Source organism: Macadamia integrifolia, unplaced genomic scaffold (assembly GCF_013358625.1).
Source record: "Macadamia integrifolia cultivar HAES 741 unplaced genomic scaffold, SCU_Mint_v3 scaffold1936, whole genome shotgun sequence".
Taxonomy (NCBI): Eukaryota; Viridiplantae; Streptophyta; class Magnoliopsida; order Proteales; family Proteaceae; genus Macadamia; species Macadamia integrifolia.
Genome location: NW_024868426.1, coordinates 10,408 through 35,195, shown reverse-complemented (window position 1 = coordinate 35,195; position 24,788 = coordinate 10,408). Strand labels below are relative to the sequence as shown.

General features: G+C 37.7%; 2 protein-coding genes across 2 annotated transcripts; both read left to right on the top strand.

The window, feature by feature from the left end:
- Positions 1-4,701: 4,701 nt before the first annotated feature.
- Positions 4,702-7,142, top strand: LOC122065234 (UPF0481 protein At3g47200-like). The gene is made up of 2 exons (XM_042629043.1): positions 4,702-5,416; positions 6,086-7,142. The coding sequence occupies exons 1-2, from the start codon at positions 4,892-4,894 to the stop codon at positions 6,911-6,913; spliced, it is 1,353 nt and encodes a 450-aa protein (XP_042484977.1). The 5' UTR covers positions 4,702-4,891; the 3' UTR covers positions 6,914-7,142.
- A 6,259-nt stretch (positions 7,143-13,401) lies between these two features.
- On the top strand, positions 13,402-15,265 carry LOC122065233 (UPF0481 protein At3g47200-like). Its single transcript, XM_042629042.1, has one exon. The coding sequence runs from the start codon at positions 13,596-13,598 to the stop codon at positions 15,054-15,056; it is 1,461 nt and encodes a 486-aa protein (XP_042484976.1). The 5' UTR covers positions 13,402-13,595; the 3' UTR covers positions 15,057-15,265.
- The last annotated feature ends 9,523 nt before the right edge of the window (positions 15,266-24,788 follow it).

Genomic DNA, 24,788 nt, shown 5'->3' with positions numbered 1-24,788 from the left:
TTCCAGCCCCTATTTCGGGGTTTTGTTTTTCATATCTGGAAGGCCACTCAACCAGCAGGCTGTGGACATTGAAGGCCTATTGAAGGTGCTACTGAGAATCTCCTGAAGATTTTGAATTTGATCACAATCAAGAAATCTGATAAAATCTTCTGAAGATTTCGAATTTGATCACAATCAAGAAATCATCAGATCTCTCTAACCTGAATTCAAATTCAGGAGCCCTTTTTGGAGGGAGTATTGAAGACTTTCGATCCTAGTTTCAAGGCCATCCTTGACCTGGTTTGATTGCTACAGTTTTCTCCTATTCAATCACATAAAATCAAAATTTTTGCCTAAGGTTTGATCTTCCACACCTGCGGACATATCAGGCCAGCAGTTTGGCGTTCTGATTAGACCTATACAGACCACAATTGACTAGCATCTCATGCCCCTTTGAGCATTGGGTTGTGAGTAAACAGATTTCTCTCTAATCAGCCATGTTTTCCAGGTTTGCTATAGTATGTTTGTTGACCAGATCTGGACTTAGTTTTCTGAGTTTGGTTTGGAGCCTATTAATAATTGGGGTTATTCTCCATTGTAAACCTTCTTACATCTGTGAAACAGGGATTTAGTGGAGTTTATTAGGGTTTAGATTTGAAGGTTATGGATGAGGAATTGAGATGATTTGATGAATAAAATATGAGAGAAAGAAGGAGGTGGGTGAAACCCCTTTAATCAATTCCGTCGCTGTTGGCCATGACTGCTTGGTTTGCTGTCGTCTTCACCTGTACTCCTTTCCGTTGCTGGCGATGGAGGTGGGTGAAACCATGGTAAAGGGTTACGTATGAGAGTGCTTATGGGGGTAGGATAAGGATAAAGGGTAAAATGGGAAAAAAAATTAGTGGTTAAAAACAAAAGGGCAAACTCATATTTTAACACCCAAAACTAAAACTCATATTTTGACACCCAAAACTAAAACTCATATTTTAACACCCAAAACTAACCGTCCACTAACAGTGTTAACTGATAGGGGAGCTTTTCGTAATTTTTGAAAACATAGGGGAGGGGATGTAAATTGTTAAAAAAAAAAAGATACGCATGCAAGAATTGACTGGAAAGTTTTTCTATACATCAGGTGCTGTGCGTGTGAGAATAATGATTTCCTATCTAGGTTGGACATTGCTATTATAAGCTGTAATGAATTTTCCTGGATGAGGGTGTTGGAGTTATCTGATCCTCCTCCCCTCCTTTGCTTGTTGCACAGTATAGTAAGTCTGCACAATGGTGAGGCAGATAATAAGTGTTGCAAAAGAGAAAGCTAAAAAGGACCAGGGGCTTCTGAAATGAGTGCTCCAACATTCTCTTGCCCATTTAAAATGCTTCATCCTGTAGTACTTCTCAATGCTGTCCTTAACAGTATTATAGTTATTTTGGCTTGACACCAAGTTGGTTGCCAATTCATTGAAAAGTTCAGCAACTTCTTGATCACTACCAAGGAGGTTGTTGAGTATGTGCTTTGACCTCAACTCTTTCACATCTTCAACACTATCAATGAGTGCATCAAGGAAACAAATGTATGAAGTAACTAGAGAATCACTAGGACCATTAGGGCATGCTTCATATGCTACCAATTTCAAGATTCTGGCTCTTGTAAAGTCATCATTGAAGTTCGAACTTGACATCTTGTAAGCTCCCTCTATGGCTTTTCTTGAACCTGATACCACTTATTTTAAGCTTAGTGACCGAACGGAATGAATGCCAATCATCTTTAGGATCTCTTCTAGATAACATCTTTTCTACATTAACAAGGAGTTGGTCGATGAGGAGACAGCAACCAGTTTTTTTTTTTTTGAAGACTCAATTTCATCTCCTACTGTCCTACACCAGAGATAAGGATCTTGTGGAGTAGGTCGAGGAGATGATCAGCTTGTCTCCAATCATCAGTTTTCAATCAAAGATTGCTGTCTTTTGTTTCTTCCAAGACTCGGTGCTGCCGAAGAGGTAAAATTTTGTTACAAATTTTTGGATGCGATCTTCTGTTAAGTTTGTCTAGAATTCTTGACCCGTTTTGAAGAATGATCCGCTCCGACTTTTTTTTTTGTGGTGACCCGAATGGTTGACCAACGACCTGGAGGAGTATATAATTTACTTTTGTCTTGTTGAGCAAATATTGTAATTTGGGGGCTTTTCAGGTTTCAGAGCGAGTTTTCTTGCCACTGTTTGGTGTTCTTAAGCGATCTCTACTGTTCCTCTCTTCTACATAGTGAGCCATATTCTTCTTTGCCCAAGGACGTAGCACACCATATCATTGTGTGAACCTTGTTAAATCTCATGTGTTGTGCGAATCTGTATTTATTTATTTTTGTATTTGTTGGTGTTTGCTCTAACATCTTCCCACTGATTTACGCCGTTTTGAATAAGTTCATCAATGCCTCAAGAACTAGAAAGGGTAGTTGATTCTCAAGCAAGAACAAGTCCCTTAAAATGAAGGCTGTTTGATAAGTCTTCAGATTCATATCATTTAGCTTTTTATCGTCCATACAATTGATAAAATGGAGAATGAAACAACTATCTAAGAACATCATGCGCGTGAATTGATCATCATCGTAGTACTTATTGTCGGCATCATTGTTGTAATAACATGCCCTTGCATTGCGAGCCACCTTGTCAAATTAATATAATTTCTCGATGTCTTGGTGGATGAAGAACTCCTCTGCTATTTAATCCTTCAGCTTCTCCACTTCTTTGAGTTCTTTTTTCCCATGGTGGTAAGGACCAATGGAGCCTTTGTTTTTTTTTTTTCTTCTTCATGAATTCCCCCGCAGGAATGTTGGAACCTTGTGAGAGTGTACTTCTTGGTTTCAGGTTGATGGGTTTCTACCCCATCTTTTAGTCGTAGAAACCACCGCGGAGCTCTCATTGTGATCACAGTAGAGTTTTCATGCTCATCAACTATAGTGGCAGGTGTGGTGGTACTATCTCTGCGGCTAACTTCATTTGAATTTTCTATGATCACTTTTCTTTTCTCAGACCTCTCAGCTAACAGAAGGTCTTTTAATGGTACTGGCCATTGTTTTGACACAAAGAAAGGTAGTTAATATCTTAATTGTTGTGATAGAAAACACCAACAAATACGAAAATAAATAAATACAAATCCGCACAACACTGAGATTTAACGAGACTCACACAATGATGTGGTGTGCTATATCCTCGGGCGAAGAAGAAGATGTTTCACTTTGTAGAAGCGATATTACACCCAAGCAGCGGTGAGAAAACTTTCTCTGAAACCTTAGCTGGAAAAATCCCCTAAATTACAAATGCTTGCTCAACGAACCGATAGTTCATTATATACTCCTCCAAATTGCGGGTCGATCTATACCGCGGGAGCATAGCTCCGCACCCCCATACGAGATCAGTGCTGGGCTGGGCTTGGGCCTATCAGCCCAAACCCTCTGCTTCCATCATAGATCTTAAAAAAGAAATCCCATTCGAGTCATCACCAAAATATGTCCGAACAGATCATTCTTCAAAACGGGTTAAGAATTCGAGACAAACTTAACAGTTGCAATGAATAGTACATTTCCATTTACATTTTATAAGATCAGCAGAAGTAAAAAGATCCTTCCTTTGCTCAAATTTCAAGTTTAGCATTGCATAAAAATTCCTTTAAGTGAGTGTGTGTGTATAGTTTCAAGGGAAGTATAAAGAACCTTCCCTGATGGGAATAGTGTTCAGGCTCCTCAAACTGTAACCATGCAATTCACGAGTTCCTTGATCAAATTGTAACCATGCAATTCACGAGTTCCTTGATCAGGAATGGACATTTCTCTCTTTATGGGACAGACTTCAAGTGGAATAGGGTCTTTCTCTGTTCGTACCCTATCCTGCTACCTCTTGGTAGCAAGGTCTTTACCACATCACACATAACTAGCTGATTCTCATTATCTCAAAGCTTGAAACTGCTTTTCTCATGCATTGTGGGTCTCTAGAAGGAATTCAATTCTTACTTCTTGTTGAATCAATTATGTTCAAAGGCCTAAGGAAAGGTCCTAATCAATTAGATTAAATGATCATTACATTCTTTTTTGTCTTTTCCCTACCTAAACTGACCTTTAAGCGTAGGTTATATCATGTCTTTTCCCTATGAACAGTGAAGAGAGAATCCATAAGTATTGTCATGCATTCAAGCAGAAGCTATACTAGTCGCTTAAATTAAGACGAAGTTCAAAGTTCACTTTTTTTTTTTTTCATATCCCCCCTTGGTTTCTAACAATGGATTGACTTGTTGGCCTTTAGTGTTTTCAATATTACAGATCTTTCCTTGCTTTTCAAAACCTAACACAGATATTCACCCTTCTATTTCTAAAACTTTTTTATTCCCTGTTACACCTCCTAACCTAACGTGTTGAATAATTTGTAATTATATTTTTTTCTCCTTTTAATTTGACACACTTCTCTTTACTGCAATAAGGAGGAAGAAACTTATTCTATAAAGATGAGGTCACATCTTCTCCTGGATCATGACTTCCTATGGGATGATGTGAGATTGTTGTAGGAGGTCATGGTCTAGGAGAGGATCCGATCTTTATAAGGGTGTGGTCTTCTGATGCCATCCGTCCCCATTTGGGCAGCTGATCTGGACTCGTCTTGATCACCGTGCCAATGCGAGTGCACATTTTAGTAGGAAGGAAGGAAGCCAGTAGGCCAGTGCAGATTTTAAAAACACAAAGAACCCATAAAGATGTCCATTGCGGTTATCCTTGCCTTGGAACTACTTCCCACGTAAAATTAAATTCAAAAGAGAAGGCACCTGATCCCATTACTATTTGTCTAATGGCTGGCATCAAGGAAACCTACTTAATTTGGTGTCCATGGAAGAAGGTCGATCAAAAGAGTTGGTTAGTGTGAGAGGATGGCTTCTGTTAGCATAGAGAGATCAAGCTCCGAACCAGAGTGGTTGCTATCGATACTTGCCGATGGCCACCGGCAAGAAACACTGGAGTCTCAAATAAAGCCCAGAATACAAAAGGTTCCTGCAATTCTGCGTGACATCAACTCACATGGGGATTCTTTTGATCCTATGGTGGTCTCCTTTGGTCCTTATCACCATGGCAATCCAAAACTTGCTTTGGTGGAGAAGCTCAAGATCACAATAGCAAAGCAATTAGTTTTGGGAAAAGACCCCAAAGAATTCTTCAAATTTGATGAGGTAGCCCGTGATGCAAGGACGTATTATGATGAGGAATCAACTGCTCGGTTTAGTGATGAAGAATTCACTCGTATGATGTTCTTGGATGGTTGCCTTCTCCTCTATTCCATTGATTGTATAATGAAAGAAAACCTTCCTGAGGATTCAAAGATCAGGAACAACCAAATGGCTTTCATCTCAAGGGACATTCTCTTGCTTGAGAATCAACTCCCCTATGTAGCTCTTCAGGTAAGGATGTCAATCGGTTTGGTTTCCATTATTCGGTTCGATATTTAAGAATCTTGAATTGAATCCAGAATAGGAACACATTTTGGAAACCAAAACTGAACTGATTCATTTTGGTTCGGTTTGATTTTTCGTATTCTAGTCATTATTCTGTTTCATATTAAGTTTTGGTTTTATTTTAGGTATTTGGGCCAACTTTTTACATCTTCACTAATTAAAGAAAAAAAAATAGAAAAAAACCATATTTGTTGGAGCCGGATCATCTTCAGTGCGAATCCGATGGTTGACAGCATCCAAGCATGCACCCCAAGTGCTTGTCAGAAGTCAAATGCATGATGGGGCATTGGCGCGCTAGAGAGGATCTTATTCCCATATTTGTTAGGACCGTAGTCCACCAAACTTTTTTCAAGCATTAAAAAGAAATAGAATTTAGCATCCACATTTGATTGATATAGTAAAAAAAGAACATAATTTTATCGGATTCCTTATTCATTTTGGTTCAACAATTGTATTCATAAAACTAAAATTAAAATCTAATCGAAAAGAGATTTCAACTTTTGAATCCAAAATGTACCAAATCGATTTACTTTGGTTCAGTTTGATTCTATTTTAAACGGCCAATTTTGATTTTAATTTTTGGTTTCGATTCTAAATTGACACCCTTATCTTTAGGCCTTGATGAGGTTGAATATCCCTGGAGATGAAGGAGAACAGTTGGTCCATAAATACATCATGAAGCAAGCTACAGGCTCCGTCATAAGCCATCACCACTCGTCCGAGAAACAGGACAAGGATCAACCTCCTCATCTCCTTCACCTACTCAGGAAAGAGCTTATTGGTACACCACCACCGAATCATGAGCCTTCGATGGATGAATTCGATGACTGGCATTCGTTTCGTTCTGTCTCAGAGCTTAAGGCCGGGGGAATCAATTGCAAGAAAAGTAGCAGTTCAAGCTTGAAGAATGTACGTTTCAAAGCTCAGAGCTTTCATGGAGATCTATCACTTCCTCCAATTGTTGTGGATGACATTACCAAGTCTTTGTTCTTGAACTTGGTTGCCTATGAAGCATGTCCTGATTTTCCTAATGATTATGCGGTTACCTCTTATGTTTGTTTCATGGATGCACTCATTGATCATTCTGAAGATGTTAAGCTTCTTAGATCAAAGGGGATACTCCTTAACTTACTTGGAAGTGATGAAAAGGTGGCTGATCTCTTCAATGATTTGGCAACCAATTTGGTTCCAAACCCATATGAGTACCGTGAAGTTAAGGGAAGTATTGAGAAATATTATAAGAAAAAAAGAGTTATTTGGATGACAGAAATGTTGGAAACACATTTTAGAAGCCCTTGGACTGCTGTTGGTTTCTTTGTTGCTATGGTTATTATTCTTCTCACCTTTGTTCAATCTTACTTTTCAATCTTCCCTAGAGGTGGTGGTGGTGGAGATCAACAACGTTCAAGAGCTCCTGCTAGGAAAATTCCTTATAACTACTAGTCATGATGCTACACATTACAGTACAGCTAATGAAACCCTATTTGTGGTGTTGAAATGGATATTTATTTATTTATTTATTCTCTTTATGTTTAAATCACTATATTGGATTGTTAACTTCTAATAAGATTTAAGTTTTCCTTGATAGATCAGCTCCTTGGGTTCCTTGAAACAATGTTAAAAGAAGTGGTTAAAAAGAATTATGAATGGCAATCTTTAGCTTGTGGTGCAACGGTTAAATCGTACTATTATAACATGTTGGTCACAGGTTTAAACCTTGGAAATAGTCTCTCCTGGGAAGCATGGGGCAAGGTTATGTACATTTGCCCTTATAGACACTGTAGTAGCGAGAGTCTCATGCATTGGGTTGCTCTTTAGTTTTTACCGTTAAGTAGAAATGCCTGCATACCAAATTGTTCACATTTCATTACCTTTTCCTCCTGGTAGAAAAATAGAAATTTATTTCATTCTTCTAGATGAATAGTGAATGCATAGCCATTTCATTGATTTCATTTCCTCTCTGTTGTGGATTTGTATGGCTCTTTCAATCAGAGTTCTTCATGATTGGAGTAGGCCTCCCACAACATGGTTTGAGGAATCAGATCAGATCGGTTTAAATCGATTGGATTCGTGGATCCTAATTCTTAGCCAATACCTATCAGTGGATTGTTACGGTTGAAAAAAAAAAAATTAAACCTAGAGGTATTTCTGTTCAATCCGAACCCATCAAGATCAAGATTGGATCGGAAACAATGCTCCTCATGGACCCTCTCACATATTGAAGTGAGAATCTCATAGGTTTTATCACTTCTTTCTGGTCTGGGAGCCCTTTGCTTTTGGACTTCTCTAGTCCAAAGAAGTTTGGCCCCTATGGGCCCCTGGGGACCCCCTTATGGGTCTTCAAAAAGTAATCAAGACCATAATGTGTTCATTTAAGGGAGAGAATGAACTGTCATGCAATAATGATGTTATATTATACCATTCTTTAGATATAACTAAACCAATCTGTTCTCATCCACTCAAAGATCAAGTTTGAAAGTGACAACAAAATCTCAGAAAGTATGAAGATAAAGGAAAGGGGTTAGATCTTCTGGGTATCAATCCTAATTATACAGTCTTTGTATTGGCCCACTAAGTTCAATTGTTCAAGCAAGGAACTCATTATGATGCATGATCAAAAGTTTACAGTTGATAACTGTTTATTTATTTATTTATTTTTTATTTAATGACTATTGGATTTATATGTCAATTAGACCCAAATCTATTAATTTCAATAATAATAATTAAGTTACATTAATTTTTTGGGGCGTTTGTATGTCCTAAGGTACCTTAATTTATTCACAACTAGGGACAAAACTAATTCTTTTATTCATTTGGTCGTTGCACTGTGTGTTATCAGGGATTGAGATTCCAGTGTATGTACATCGGACGAGATCACTTGGTAATCTTGAATAGGTTATTATCGGCTGTTTAAGAACAAGATTCTCATTTATAGTTGATAATTGATCCCCCGACCTAAGAGGTCATGCTGGCCCATTAATCATAGGTGTTTTTTTTTGCATTATGAATCAAGCCTAAGTGCTAGGTCTTGGACTGAATTTTTTCATGATGTTGGCCGGGTCTGCATCATGTCCTCATTATTGCAGTTAAACATTATAAACTTCAGTGAACTGACTGTTGATGCCATTGGTGAACGAACATTTGACTTCAATGGCTAGTATGGTGCAACTGGTAAAATCAGTTATCTCTAGTATTCTAGTTCATAAAAGCCTTAAGCAAGCTTTGCTGGTCTATGAAGAATGAAAAATCAGTTGTGGGTTTATACATCAGAGCAAAATAACTTAAAGAAGATGGCACCCTGAAAAATAAAATCCAATCTTCTACCATTTGGCGTGGCATTAAAGAACTGTGGAGTTATGTTACACCAAAAGAGGGCTGAATAATGGGAGACGGTTCCTTTTGAAGTTCGATTCCCCTTTTTGTATTTTGGATAGCTTGGGAAGCTGCGTATTCTTTTATTATTTCAAAGGTTCCTTCAGATATATCATCTTTTGACCTACTGATGGCAATATTGTAGTTGGATTCTTAAGATTGCTATGTATTTTTCCCATCCAGGTATGCCTAGGCATTAAAGTTTATAATATAATCCTTTGCTAATCTTGTAGCAAAATAAAAAAAACCCATTGGGCTATATTTATTACATTAGTTGTATGATATTTATCTCTATATGAAAGAAATGCACTATAAGGAATCCGGGACCCACAATTGGAGAATATCAAAGATGAGACATCAGATCATGATTGGATGAAATTTCGAATTCCAATGGCATGCTTTGGAAATAGTTATTATTAGTAACTATCATTTTTTAAAGTTTTTTATAAAACTGTTTTTATGTCCAATTGATAGTCTAGATTCTCTATATATATGATCTGATGAACTAGGCCAGATACAGTAAGAAATTCCATGCCTGTATGTTTTTTTATTTTTTTCCTTTTATAGTTAAAGATGGTAGCAAGCGGAGTTCAAGATTTCTTGCAGCAGTGTTTCATGCATATGCCTATAGGTTATGTGGTACTGTGAAGTGAAAATACTAAATCATAATAAAGCTATTTTTTGGTAGCTAAAATGTTATACCTTAGCTATCCTTGTGTGCAATTATCTTTATTTTTTAAATAATGTAGAATTAGGTAAAGGCAACTAGGTATGTAGGATCACCCAATAAGACCTCACCACTTGAAAATTTGAGAGGTGAAGAAACTTATCACATCCTATAAATAAAAAGATAGAGGTTAAAATACAAGGATGAAATCAAGTGATTTTTCAATGAAATCGGCTTGGGAAAGGATTAGAGTTCATGCTAAAAAGCACCCATGGATTAATTCACTATGGTATTCCTCCCTCCAGCCTAGATAGGTGGTATTCAGATGATGCTTAATGCATTATTGGTTACCTACTGATGATAGAGTGACTGAAAAAAGTATCCGTATGGAGTCAAAATATAACTTATGTGCTGAGGACGTAGAGAGCTCTAATCACATGCATTTTTATGGATTGCGCTTTCTCAAGAAAATATGATAGTATTTCTTGGATATCTTTAAGGTTCCATGGCCTAATTATCATCCATCTTAGAGATGTTTTTATGGTGGGAGTTGACAGCAAGTTCAGTCTATTCAGGTAATATGGGTGGTGGCTTTGATTCTTATCCCCATGCACCTATGGCAGGAACACAACTCCTAGAAGGTTTGATGGTAAAGGCAGACAGACTCTCTCACCATGTCAGAGATTTAATTTGTCAAGATATAAGGGAGTATTCCAAAGCAAAGCCTTGCAAAATCACAATAGAAATAGAAATACTCATATATAAGAAATTGGATTACAGTTTCTTGTAATCCAACTTCTAATTTTTTTTTTGAAAGTAAAATAGAATATGCTAAAATCTGGTTGGATTAATCTTAATATTGATGGATGCTCTCTCAGAAATCAGGTCCATCAAATATAACTGGTATTTAAGAAATTCGGGAGGAGGACAATCTTTGGGGTGCTTTATTTATTTGGGAATTAAATTGAATTTCTTTGCCAAATTCTCAACTTTCTTTTTAGGGTTTGAGTTTGCAAAGAGAAAATGTTTTTCCCATATTTGGATTGAAAGTGGCTCAAGGGTGGTGATGGTAATTGTGATCAATAACACCATCTAGTAGAAATTTCATCAAAGTTGGAGATACTTCAAGCCATTCCTAGATTTAATTTCATAGAAGATCTCCTACTACCATAGGGAGGTTAATTTGGCAATAGATGTTCTTGCAAAAAAGGGTACCAAACAGCATGATATAGCCCTAATTATGTTTATGATGGTTTAAATTGGGACTATCAAGGGAGATGACGGTGTTGTTTTGAAGTTTGATTCTACTTTTTGTATTTTGGATAGCTTGGGAAACTGCTTAGTTTTTTACAATTTCAAGGATTCTGTTGATGGAAGTGCTAAAAATGTTTCCTTGAGATATTTGTAACATCTTTTGACCTGCTACGACAATGCAGTAGGTGGATTTCTAGACGTTAAATTTTGAACATTCATATTTTTACAATGTAAAACTTTGTTGATCTTATAGCAAAAAAAAAAAAAAAAAAAAAGGGCCATATCATTTGTTACATTAGTTGTATGATGTTTGTTTGGATATGAAAGAGATGCACACTACGGAATCCATTATCCATAATTGGAGAATATCAAAGATGAGACATCAGATCATGATTGGATGAAATTTTGAGTTCCAGTGTCATGCTTTGTAAATGAAACAACCATAACCTTATCCCAACTAAATGGGGTCAGTTATATGGATCCAATATGATCATCAAAGTAAGAGAAAATACAAAATAAAAGAAGTGCAACAAGGAAGTAAAAGATGATAAAAAAAAAAAAAAAATAGTTCTAGCAATAAAGTAGAACAGCATCCCAGGAGCATCCCCTACAATGAGTCTGTTACATAGGTCTTTGTCCTCCATAGAAGTCTATCTGCGATCATTCTATAATCCAACACTACCATTTGCGTATCTTTTTGAAGTAGATGGCCAATGAGAGTGTACAAAGAAGAATTTATAAAAACGCCATTTTCTCTTTCATGGAGGTGGGCTGATCATTTCGCTCCCCATGTGTCTAGGCCGCACTCCCCACAGAAAACATTTTTCTATATCATATATATATATATTTATTTATTTTTTTCTTAAGGTCAATAAAGAATATATTAATGAATGAGAGGGGAAAATGCTGAAACCAAATACAAATGAATGGTCCATAACCGAAAATATAAAACAAACTCAACTCCTTAATCCACTTTCAACATTGGCAACAACTTTAAAAGGAGCCAAGGCAAAACACGAACAAACGTCCAAAGGCATTCCCATATTATATATATATATATATATATATTTTTTTTTTTTTCCAAACCATAAGAGTATTAATCAAGGGACCAGCCGTAAAGTGACTATGAAAGACTCTAAAGGTCCTTATATCCAACTACATCGGAGAACATCTTCTTTACATACTTAGGGACTGGTTTTACTTTCGCAAATCATCTATGGCAGGATCATTTATGGCTCAGCTTCTTTTAATCCTTCCCAGTAAGGAATCAAATCAAAATTAATTCTTAATTTCTCATAATATAAAATTAATAGATAAACAACTTTAGAAAACGTTTCCCGACGAGGGGATAAAATTAACCCTGTTGTCTTTATCCTTTGTCACAGTGGATTATCCTTAATAGGCCCACGGTGGATTTCTAACTTGGGAAACAAGTTAGAAGGAACCCATTCACTGTCCACTGAATGACAGGTCTATGCCATGGCTTTCTTTGTTCTTCTCTTTAGTGCAAGAGGAAGAATTATTTCTCTCTCAAATTTTGTTCTTCCCCTTAAACCTGATATTAACTATTAATAGTAACAAAAATACATAAATGTGTCCCTATATCTGCATTTGGTTCACCATAACATATTGGGAAAAACCATTGTTATTTATAAATTTTATTTTGTACTTTTTAGTTTTTACCATTAAACATGCTTGTTTTACATCATCAATTACCACATTTGTTTTTTTTTCTTCGATGAAGACCAATAACCACATTTGAACATGAATGAATGAAGGAAAGAATCTAGTTGTATGATGGAATCCAATAGACTAAGGATTAAGATACCATCACTGTTTTAGGAAAAAATATTATTTTGAATTTTGATATTAATGTTGTTTTCCAACTTTTTTTTTTTTTTTATTTCATTTTAATGAAACATCTCCACCCCTTGTAATCTTCATACAATTTTGCATTGATTTTCAATAAATCTCATAAAATATTTAAGGAAATAGTTTGAACATGTCGACGGTTTGGACCCCCTTTATAATATTGAGATAATTTTCCATTGATTTTTAATAAATCTCTTAAAATATTTTAGGTAACGGTTTGGGCACACTGCCCGGCTGTACAATCCAGTGGCATGCCCAAACTGTGTCACACTCTCTCCCCGCTAAATGAAAAAGATGTCCATGCCCATGTGTTTCATGCGCTGCAGTTGATTGGATCCCTTTAACTCCAAAGGAAGCTTAGTAGCATGTCCAACCTCCACCCAATATTTTAGATGAAAACAAATACAGCCTTAAGAAAAAGAAGGGTAGGAAGCCAAAGCTCAAAGTATGCAAAGCTCAAAGTATGCATTGAATATCAAATAATTGAGACAAGACTTAGCTGGGTTTCTCTCTTTTCCTGTTTTGGAAGATTATTGCAGAATGTTGGTAGGGAAAAGAAGAGAAAAAAAAACAAAAAGACTATCTCGTGTGGGAATGCTGGTTAATAAGTTGATAAGGATCCTTTATTCAAGACATTTTCTCAGGGAAAAAGCATACTTGATTAAAAACACTTAAGAATTGAATTCTCTCTAAGGACCCACCATGAGAAAAGAAGTTTCAAGCTTTGGAAAAATGATTCAAGAAGGTGAATTCCATATTCCACTTCAAGTCTGTTACAGACCATGAGAAAAGCAGTTTCAAGATTTGGAGAAATGAGAGTCAGGAATTTCTATGCAATACCAAGCTTGAAATTGAAGCAAAGGAAGGATCTTTCTACTTAAGCTGATCTTATAAATTGCAGAAGGAAATTCACTATTGCAACTAAGATATTAACTGCCACTTTTGTTGTGTGAGTGAATAATGGCCAGCAACAATGAAAAACTTTCTGTTAGTATTGAGAGGTCAGAGAAAAAAAAGGTGATCGTAGAAAATCCAAATGAAGTTAGAGGAAGCAGTACTGCCCCTGCTGTTATAGTTGATGAGCGTGAAAGGTCTACTGTGACCACAGAGAGAAGTCCGAAGTGGTTTCTACCCATACTAGTTGAGGTAGCAGAAACCCATCAAACTAGAACCAAGGAGCTTATGCATAAGGTTCCAACATTCCTAAGAAGCATTGAAAACCACAAAGGCTGCTTTGATCCAATGGCTGTCTCCATCGGTCCTTACCACCATGGGAAGAAGGAGGTAGCAAAAGTGGAGAAGCTTAAGGCTGAAATAGCAAAGGACTTCATCGGCGAAGACATTGAAAAATTAGATTGGTTTGAAGAGGTAGCTCGCAATGCAAGAGCATGTTACTACTACGATGATGAGGAGGAAGGCTCGTTGAACAAATGGAAGGATGATCAATTCACACGCATGATGTTCCTGGACGGTTGTTTCATTCTATATATCATTTCTTGTCAAGGGGATAACAAACTCAATAGTAATACCAAGCTGAAGCCTTATCAAATGGCCTTCGTTTCTCGAGACTTGTTTCTGCTAGAGAATCAGCTACCCTTTCTAGTTCTTGAGGAATTGATGAAGTTGAAAGACAAGGTAAATGATTGGCATCAACGCATCCAAAAATTTGTAACAAATCGAACTAACCTCTGCAGCAGCAACACCACCAAGTCTTTCGTCGATCAAAATGATGATAGACATGCTCACCTCCTTGACCTACTCCACAAGACGCTCTCTGGTGTAGGAAAGGACAGTGGATCTCAGCAAAGAAATAATGATTCGCATACATTCCGTTCTGTGATTGAGCTTAAAGCAGCTGGGATTAGGTTCAAGAAAAGCAACCATGGAGGGAACTTAGAAGATGTCAAGTTTGAACTTCATTCCTGGTACGGAAATGTGTTTCTTCCTCCTCTTATTATTGATGACTTAACCAGATCTAGTTTCTTGAACTTAGCAGCATATGAAGCATGCCCTGATGGTCCCAGTGACTCTCTAGTTACTTCATACATTTGTTTCCTTGATGCACTCATTGATAGAGCTGAAGATGTGAAAGAGCTGCGCTCAAAGGGCATACTCCACAATCTCCTTGGCAGTGACGAAAAAGTGGCTGAACTCTTCAATGAATTGGCAAACCAATTGGTGCCAAGTCAAAGTACCCAATATAGTATTGTTATGAACGACATTGAGAGGTTCTACAAGCTGAAATGGTTCAGATGGGCACGCGAATTTTGCAGCACACATTTCAGAAGCCCCTGGACTGCGTTTGCCTTATTTGTTGGAGCAGCTCTTATCCTTCTCACCTTTGTGCAGACTTACTTTGCTGTTTTCCCAGTAAAAGGAGAGGAGGAGAGGAGAGCTCCGAGGACAATTCGTTACAGCTAGCTAACTCATAATGTTGCATCTCTGTCTTACTAGCTCTGCTGTGTGTATTTTGTGTGCTTTGAGTTTAAAGCTGAGGTTTTATTATGTTCTGTTTTACCAGTCATATATGGTGGTTGATCTTATGCTTTTTATTAATGATTGTTTGAGTCCCTTATGTTTTGGTTGATAATGTCAGTAATATATATGCTTCACTTTGGTTTGCAGTTTCAGTTTGGAATTTGAATTTCATAATTAAGGTGGAGATTTTAATTCATATGGCCGTGTAGTTTTGAGTTCAGTTTTCCTACACGTACGTGTTAGAGGCTAATACTTGTCCCTTTCGTTTTCATAAATATCACTCTTCACCTTGTAAATGGCAATAAATGGGATAAGCTTTGGCCTTTGACACGTACATGCTGAGGTCCATTCTCTGTCGTTATGGTTGAGTAGACAGGCCAGTTTGCATACCATGGAACATGTTCACAACTTCGGTAACTTTCATATGCTCCAATGATCCAGAATGAATCTAAGCATTGGCTAAGCTATAAATTTGTACTAGTGGAAAGAAGATTGGTTAACCAAATGGAAGAACTACTGAATTCGCATTTGCAGGTCTTTTTTCTTTTCACACTCCCAATTCAGCACCCTGGGTAGCCCTTAACAACAATAACAACATCCAACCTCATCCTATCTTAATGGGGTCAATTACATGGAGATTCCAAACAAGGACAAGCATAAGGATCCATGTAAAGTGATTGACGGATTATGGTTAATTATAATAAGTGACAGCTATCAACCTAATGCACCACTATAAATCAGCCACAAGCTTGTAACAATAGACTATAATAAGATACTGACTGTCTAACTGACGTACCATATAGATCTATCAAGCCAAAATGTCCAACATGCATTACATCCATCACACCTAACCGACTTTTATGAAAGGAGCAAATTTGATATCTCCATTCTCCACCAACGTATACTTAAAATTACTTATACTCCCTATGCAATACTTCTCCATGTTTGTACCCAAATTTCTGCAATAACGTAACAATTTATCCCCTAGGTTTTCTCTATATGATATAGATTGGGATGCAACTGGTAAACTGAAATTTCACTTCTCGTAATTTAGTGGGTCCTTTTGGACATTTTTTGTTGTTTGTTTTGGCTCCTTTTCTATTGATGGCAATGCCGAATGTGGAAGAAGGTGCTGAGCCTTTTTGTTTTATTTCTTAGGTTTGTATGTCTTAGGCCTCTTATTCATTCTTTCATTTTCTTAATATATTCATTGCTGAAAATCCCCATTCTTCTTTTAAGTTCCAACATTTCCTTTTCTGGTAGGTTATTCTCATTGTTTGCAACATGGTTTCAAGTATCGGTATTATATCGGCTAAGATCAATTCCTGATTCCTGTTCGATTCGGATCAGTTACCTGAATCATTTCAGGGGTAAAAAAAAAAAAAAAACTTTTTCTGAATAGCAAGGGGCAAAAGTGACCGTACATACCAATTCTCTCCGATTCTAGTATCAGTCTGCTGATACCGGTATCCGTATGCCGATATTGAGAACTAAATGCATGGTTTACAGTAAAAATGGGTTCAGTTTGAAGGATGGGTTCCTTTTCCTGGCAGCCCTTAACAACTCCATTAAATCAGATCAAAATAACCAAGAACATGAGGGAGGGAACATTGTTTAAATAATCAATTGAAAATCGACCGATTCAACTAGGAAACAACCAGGTTTGGTTTCAATTAACCCGGATTCTAAGGCCCTGTTGATAGCACTCCTGATTCTGTGAATTCTATTCCGTGGGAATAAAAGAAGTAGAAAGAATTCTGTTTGGTAGATCTGGTTTGATTTCATGCTCCCTGAGTCCCTGAGAACAAACCAGTCTCAAATGCCTCCAAGATTAGGATAAAATGATGTTCCATCTGTTCCGAACAACCCAAAACGGAATGGGATATCTACGAATAAAACTGTTCCTAACCCATAAAACATATTTTTTTAAGCTCAACTCAAACTTAATTATTCTTCTGAGACGAACCTCTGCAACTCCTTCCATATCACTGTGTTGTCTACTCTCCCTGTAATACTCATGCCCCGCCCTTCTTCTTTATCCGCAGGTTACAAGGAGCTTCAAGTACTCCACTTTTCTTTCCACCTTCAGAGAATGAGAAAATAGATTAGACTACAAATCAAACGAGATTTTCCGTCTCAAACTGACTTAATCCTGTGTAAACTGTATCACAGTGACCCTCTGTAGTTTTGATTGAGTAGACAAGGCAAGTTTGCACACCATAAAAAATGTTCACATCCCCAGTTTTTAGGCTCCAATGATCCATAATAAACCTAAGCATCGACTGAGCTATAAATTTTGTACTTGTCGAAAGAAGATAGGTTAACCAAATGGAAGTACTATTTAATTCACATTTGCAGGTTTTTTTTTTTTTTTTTTTTCCTCTCTTAAACCCCCAACTCAGCACCCTGGGCAGCCCTGAACAATTTTATTAAATCAGATAAAATAACCAAAAGCAGGGGGAGAGAGGGGACATTGTTTTAAAAACCAAACGGGAATATTCAACCAGGAAACAACTGGGGTATATTTCAATTAATCCAGATTCTAAGGCCCTCTTTGATGACACTCCTGATTCTTGATTCCATGAATTCCTATTCTATGGCAATGAAACTTAAGCAGAATTCGGTTTGGTAAATCTGGTATGATTTCATGCTCCCATAGAACAATGAGGGTTTGACAACTAACCCAAGGGGTTAGTGTAGTTGGCTTGGAGGGGACACGATACTCCGCCTCAAGAAGCGAGGTCCTGTGATCAAACCTTTGCCGCTACACCTAACTTCTTAGGGCCACCGCACGAGAATTTTCGTCTTGGATTAATCCGGTCCTGTGTAAGCGGTATCACAGTGACTCCAGGGACTAGTCGGGTCAAACATCCAGACACCATGGGTATTGTAAGATCAAACACCAAGAAATACAAATAATAAAGAGACAATAGATCCGTACGACACAGAGATTTAACGAGGTTCACACACCAGGGTGGTGTGCTACGTCCTCGGCCGAAGAAGAAGATGATTCACTATGCAGAAGAAAAATTACACCCTAGCAGCGGCGAGAAAAAACTCACCCTGAAACCCTAGCTCGAAAAACCCTAAAACACAATGACTTTCTCAATAAGCAACAATACATTATATATACTCCAAATCGCTGGTCGACCCATCAGGTCACGGTCGATCCAGTCGAACATTGGCCCAAGCCCCAAGCTCGGAGTCCATCACTGATCTCAGAAAATTTTCCATTCGGGTCGCCACAAAAATATGTCGGATCAGGTCAATCTTAAAAAACGGGTCAAGAATTCGAGACAAACTTAACAAATCTCCACCTTGGCTTGAATTCTCCTCCAACAGATAAAAAAAATAGCTAATATCTTCATCTTTCCAATAGCCCTCCAAAGGGCTGAACTCAAACACGACAAACACCAAGTAAGTTCAAGTAATGCTCGAACTTACCAACACATAAAGGCTTAGTCAACATATCAGCTGGATTGTCTTCAATACCAATCTTCAACACTTGAATATTACCTTGAGCAATTATCTCTTTTATGAAATGATACCGAACATCAATGTGCTTTGTCCTCTCATGATACATTGGATCTTTAGTCAAGTGAATAGCACTCTGGCTATCACAATGGACAACAGTCACCCCATGATCCATGCTGAGTTCTCCCAACAAATCTCTAAGCCTAATAGCTTCTTTAATTGCGTCAGTCACTACCATATACTCTACTTCAGTAGTAGATAATGCAACTGTAGCCTGTAAAGTAACTTTCCAACTAACCGTACTTCCTCCAAGAGTAAATAAATAGCCCGTGAGTGACCTCCTCTTGTCAAGATCACCTACATAATCTAAATCAACATAACCAGATAAACTATCACCATTCCTCCCAAACTCCAAATGAACATCAAAGGTCCCTTTCAAGTACCTAAGTACCCACTTCACTGCTTCCCAATGAGCTTTACCTGGATATGACAAATATCTGCTCACCACACTGATAGCTTGTGAAATGTCAGGACGAGTGCAAACCATAGCATACATAACGGAGCCAACTACACTAGAGTATGGAACACGTGACATGTACTCCACCTCTTCATCTGTCTTAGGTGATAAAACAGTTGAAAGTCTAAAATGAGATGCAAGAGGAGTAGTTACAGGTTTGGCATCTTTCATGCCAAAACGATTCAATACCATCTTAGTGTACTTTTGTTGAGATAGCCACAACTTCCCTACTTTTCTATCCCTCTTGATCTCCATACCAAGGATCTTCCTTACTACCCCCAAATCTTTCATCTCAAGTTTAGAACTTAATTGTTCCTTCAACCTATTGACCTCATTCCTATCTTTTGCTGCAATCAACATATCATCAACATGAAGCAACAAATATATGAATGACCTATCAGAGAGCTTTCTGAAATAAACACAACAGTCATGTTGACACATGGAGTATCCAAAACTAGCCATAACTGAATCGAACCTTTTATACCACTGTCTAGGAGATTGTTTCAAATCATATAGGGACTTCTTCAATAAACATACATGGTCCTCCTTACCTTCAATAACAAACCCTTCAGGTTGATACATATAAATCTGTTCTTCTAGTTCACCATGCAAGAATGTTGTTTTCACATCAAGTTGCTCAAACTCCAAATCATGCATAGCAACAAAAGCAAGTAGGACACGAATAGAACTATGCTCAACAACAGGTGAGAAAACATCATTAAAATCAATTCCTTGTACCTGACTGTAGCCCTTTGCAACCAAACGTGCCTTGTACCTAGCATCTTCAACACCTGAGGTAGATTCCTTCTTCTTGAAGACCCATTTGCAGCCAACAATTTTCTTCCCTCTTCTCGGCTTCATAAGCTCCCAAGTTTGATTTTTATGAAGAGATTCCATCTCCATTCATGGCAATCAACCATTTTGTAGAATCAATTGAAGCAACAACTTCAAAATATGTTGCAGGCTCACTATTTTCAATTGTATCTGCAACAGACAATGCATAAGCAACAAATTCAGCATGCCCATATTTTTGTGGTTGTCTAATATTCCTCTTTGGTCTATCCTTGGCAATGATGTACTGCTCTTCTTCTTGATTCTCTTGAGCATCATCTCCTTCAGTAAGAGTAGGCAGCTGAACTAAAGTAGATTGTGCTTTATTTGAAGATGAACCACTAATTTCAAACTCCACCTTCTCTCTAGATTTTTCTTGACCTTCATCACAATGAATAGGAGCTTCTTTCCTAGGATGCAACATAGCAGATTCATCAAAAGTAACATCTCTGCTAATAAGAAAATTTGGAGACTTTGGATCAGGACACCACAACCTGTATCCTTTCACTTCAGATCCATACCCAAGAAAATTGCATTTCTTAGCCCTAGGTTCCAACTTCCCTTCATTTATATGTGCATACACAGGACATCTAAATACTTTTAAATTTGAGTAGTCTGTAGGTTTACCTGACCAAACTTCTTCTAGAGTCTTGCACTCAATAGCTGTGCAAGGAGATCGATTCACCAACAAAGTTGCTGTGTTAACTGCTTCTGCCCAGAACTCCTTGCCCAATCCTGTATTTGATCACATACACCTTGCCTTTTCTATCAAGGTTCTATTCATACGCTCTGCCACTCCATTCTGTTGGGGTGTTTTAACAACTGTATGGTGTTTTGCAATACTTTCATTTTTGCATAACTCATTAAAGTCACCTTCACAAAACTCTAGGCCATTATCGGTTCTCAACCTTTTAATTTGTTTCCCGGTCTGCTTCTCAAGTAAATTCTTTCACTGTTTGAAAGTGACAAATACTTCATTTTTGTGCTTCAAGAAATAGATCCAAACCTTCCTAGAGAAATCATTAATGAAAGTAAGCAAGTGTCTTGAACCAACCCCCTTTGAAGCAACCCTGGAGGGCCCCCATAGGTCTGAATGAATGTAGTCCAAAGTTCCCTTGGTCCCGTGAATAGCAGTATTGAAATTAACTCTTTTCTGCTTCCCAAACACACAATGCTCATAGAACTCCATTGCTCCTTTACTCTGACCACACAACAAACCCCTTTTACTTAATGATGCCATCCCTCTTTCACTCATATGGCTTAACCTCATGGGTCATAAATTTGTGACATCTGATTCAGATATAGATGATGAAGCTGCTGCAACAGACCCAGTGACTGTAGTACCCTGCAACACATACAAATTGCCAACCTTGATTCCTTTCATCAATAAGAGAACACCCTTGCTGATCTTCATGACTCCACTTCAGCTGTATACTTGCACCCATTTGAATCAAGAGTGCCTAAACTGATGAGATTCTTCTTTAAATCAGGGACATGCCTGACATTAGACAAGGTTCTAACAATGCCATCATACATCTTGATATTGATTGTTCCCATTCCAATAGTTTTACAAGAAGTATTATTTTCCATCAATACAACTCCACCTCGAATTGATTCGTATGTGGAGAACCATTCACGATTGGGACACATATGGTAGGAATAATTAGAGTCAAGAATCCATTCATCATATGATCTAATTTTATCATCAGTCACCAAAAGCATGTCAGACTCACTCTCATCTTTAGCAATACTAGCTTCTGCAGAATCATCTCTTTTCTATTGATTTTGAGGACCACCACCTGCCTTCTGCTTATTTAAAAGCTTATAGCATTCAGATTTAATATGCCCCTTTTTCTTACAGTAATTGCAGGTTAAATTCTTGTGCTTAGATTTTGATCTAACCTTCTTTTTGTAACCATCTGAGCCTCTTTTATTCGTTCTCCCTCTAGCTACCAAACCAACACCATCAGATTTATTGGTAGATGTCAACTCATCATCAATCTTCTGCTTGCTTTGCAGATTCGTCTTGACATCCTCAATAGAGATTGTCTCTCTACCATAAATCATGGTATCCCTAAAATGCTTATAAGATGGAGGTAGAGAACATAACAATAATAGGGCCAAATCTTCATCTTCTATTTTAACATCTATTCTTTTCAAATCAATAACAATAGAATTGAACTCAGATATGTGGGATTTAATAGAAGTACCTTCACCCATATGAAGAGTATACAGTTGTTGCTTCAATCTCAACCTATTGGTGAGGGATTTGGTGATGTAGAGGTTCTCTAACTTCACCCATAACTCTACAGCCTTTTTCTCTGAGAGAACTTCCTGTAGAACATCATTCGAAAGACACAACTGAATAGCTGAAAGGGTTTTATCATCCAAATCGTTTCAATCATCATCGGATATAGTTGCAGGTTTCTTCGCCTTCCCAAATAGGGTTTTCTTCAAACTCTGCTGTGTGAGAACAGCCATCATTTGAACCTGCCATAAACTAAAACTGATATTGCCATCGAACCTATCAATATCGTATTTCATTAAAGCCATGGATCGAAGTAATCTAGAGCTCTGATACTAGTTTGTAAGATCAAACACTAAGAAACATGAATAATAAAGAGACAATAAATCCGTACGACACAGAGATTTAACGAAATTCACACACCAGGGTGGAGTGCTATGTCCTCGGGCGAAGAAGAAGATGATTCACAAAGCAGAAGATAAATTACACCCTAGCAGCGACGAGAAAAAAACTCACCCTAAAACCGTAGCTCGAAAAACCCCAAAATACAATGACTTTCTCAATAAACAACATTACATTATATATACTCCAAATTGCGGGTCAGCCCATCGGGTCGCGATCGATCCGGTCGAACCATGCCACGGGGGCTATGCCCTCGCACCCCTATACGCCCTCTACTTCCATCACAGATCTCAGAAAATTTTTCATTCGGGTCACCACCAAAATATGTTAGATTGGGTCAATCTTCAAAGTGGGTCAAGAATTCGAGACAAACTTAATAGGTATAAAAAAATTTAAAAAGTTTGACTGCTCTTCAATGAGAAAAATTCACACATGATGTTCTTGGATGGTTGCTTCATTCTCCATTATATTGTGGATAATAGACATAACAATGAAGAGTCACCACATGCCATTAATGTTACAGGGACTTGTTCTTGCTGGAGAACCAATTTACATTTATGGTTCTCAAAGCATTAATGGGCAGGAAATTCCCAAGAGATACAGGGAAAGAAATGGTTAACAAATCTATCAAACAGCATACCCAGGGGCTCTATTGTCTGAAGGAACACCAACACCCTTTTCTCATTGACTTTCTCAAGGCCTAACTCCTTAGTGAACTCTTTGAAGATGCTATACCTAGCACATCCCCACCAAATAATAATAAAATGATGATTAATTACCACCCATTTCATTCTGTCAAGGATTAAAACAATGGAGATCAAGTTCATTTGGAGTCACATATGTAGCTTAAAGGATGGAGTTTTCAAATCTTACCTGACCTATGGTCACTTCCTTGAATAGCTAGGCATCTATGCATGACTCAACTAAGATGAAGTACCTAAACTTGGAAATATACGAGATACGCTCTAATGCTCCTGATGACCAAGCGATCAACTACTTGTCTGATGAGGTGAAAGGGCTATACTCATAGAGGCATACTAATCAGTACCCTTGGAACCGACGAACAATTGGTCAATCTCTTCAATGACTTGACACTTAACTTGGAACCAGTATCTAGAAGTTAACGTCAACATTGAGAAGGATTATCAACGACCGATAGTTGGTCATTAAATTTGGTATTCCAGGAGTATGTCTGTCTTCTTAAATAATAATAAAAAAAATGTATGTCTATCTGATCATTCATTCTTTCAGAAGAGTTGGGAATCATCCTATGATGCCTGTGTTGATATGGGCCCTGCCATATGGGTGGGCAGCCCATATGTCAAGAGGAAGACAATGTATTCATCCTCTTTTTTGAGAAGAAGACAACTAAATAAATAATAAAACAAAACAAAACAAAAGACACTATTGACAATTAATAGTTTGAAGACAAAAACTTCCCTATTCCCTTATATGCAAGAATGGAGAAGAAGAGGAGGGAGTGGCACCGGCCATGGCCAGCACCGCCCTCCACCTGCCATGTTGAAGAAGAGGAGGCTGAGGTGGCTACGGAACTGGCCACGAACTTAAAACGTGGTTTACAGTTCCTTCTCCTCTCCTATAAATAGAGGGAGTTAGAGGCTCTTTGTGACATCCGAACAGAACGGGTTCAGGAGAACAGGAGGAGGAAGGATAGCCCCCTGTACTCATTTGTAGTATCTCTTGTTTCTAGTTTTGGTTGTTCCTGTGAGTAGAAATTCAGGGATGTTTGGGTTTTGGGTATTGGGAGAGTGTGTTATCACCATTTATATGTTATTCACATCATAGTGAATTTGTGTTCTTGTCTTCGCCCATGGACGTAGGCCAAAACCATATAAAACTGTCTTTTTGTTTGTGTGTTTTCTATTTGCTTATTTTACTATCATTTTCTCTTCCTCCCTGAAACCACAAATATCGATCATGGTCGTTTCTGTTGCAACAACTGGTATCAGGATTCTAACAATTGGTATCAGAGCTGATCAATGTTTCAGGTGGAGTTTCTGAGATGTTAGCGAAGTTCGAGATTGAGAAATTTGATGGTAAAATCAGCTTTAGTCTTTGGCGCATTAAAATGCATGCCTTTTTTTTATTCAACAGGACTTGAAAAAGGCACTTAAGGGGAAGGACAAGTTACCAACAATGATATCCAATGAAGACAAAGAAAAGATCGACGAGAAGGCGCGCAATG

Bases quoted from the DNA above. Each gene is read 5' to 3' on its own strand.
- LOC122065233 (XM_042629042.1), top strand. From the start codon at position 13,596: ATGGCCAGCAACAATGAAAAACTTTCTGTTAGTATTGAGAGGTCAGAG.
- LOC122065234 (XM_042629043.1), top strand. From the start codon at position 4,892: ATGGCTTCTGTTAGCATAGAGAGATCAAGCTCCGAACCAGAGTGGTTG. The intron at 5,417-6,085 runs GTAAGGATGTCA...CCTTATCTTTAG, and splicing joins TCCCCTATGTAGCTCTTCAG to GCCTTGATGAGGTTGAATAT.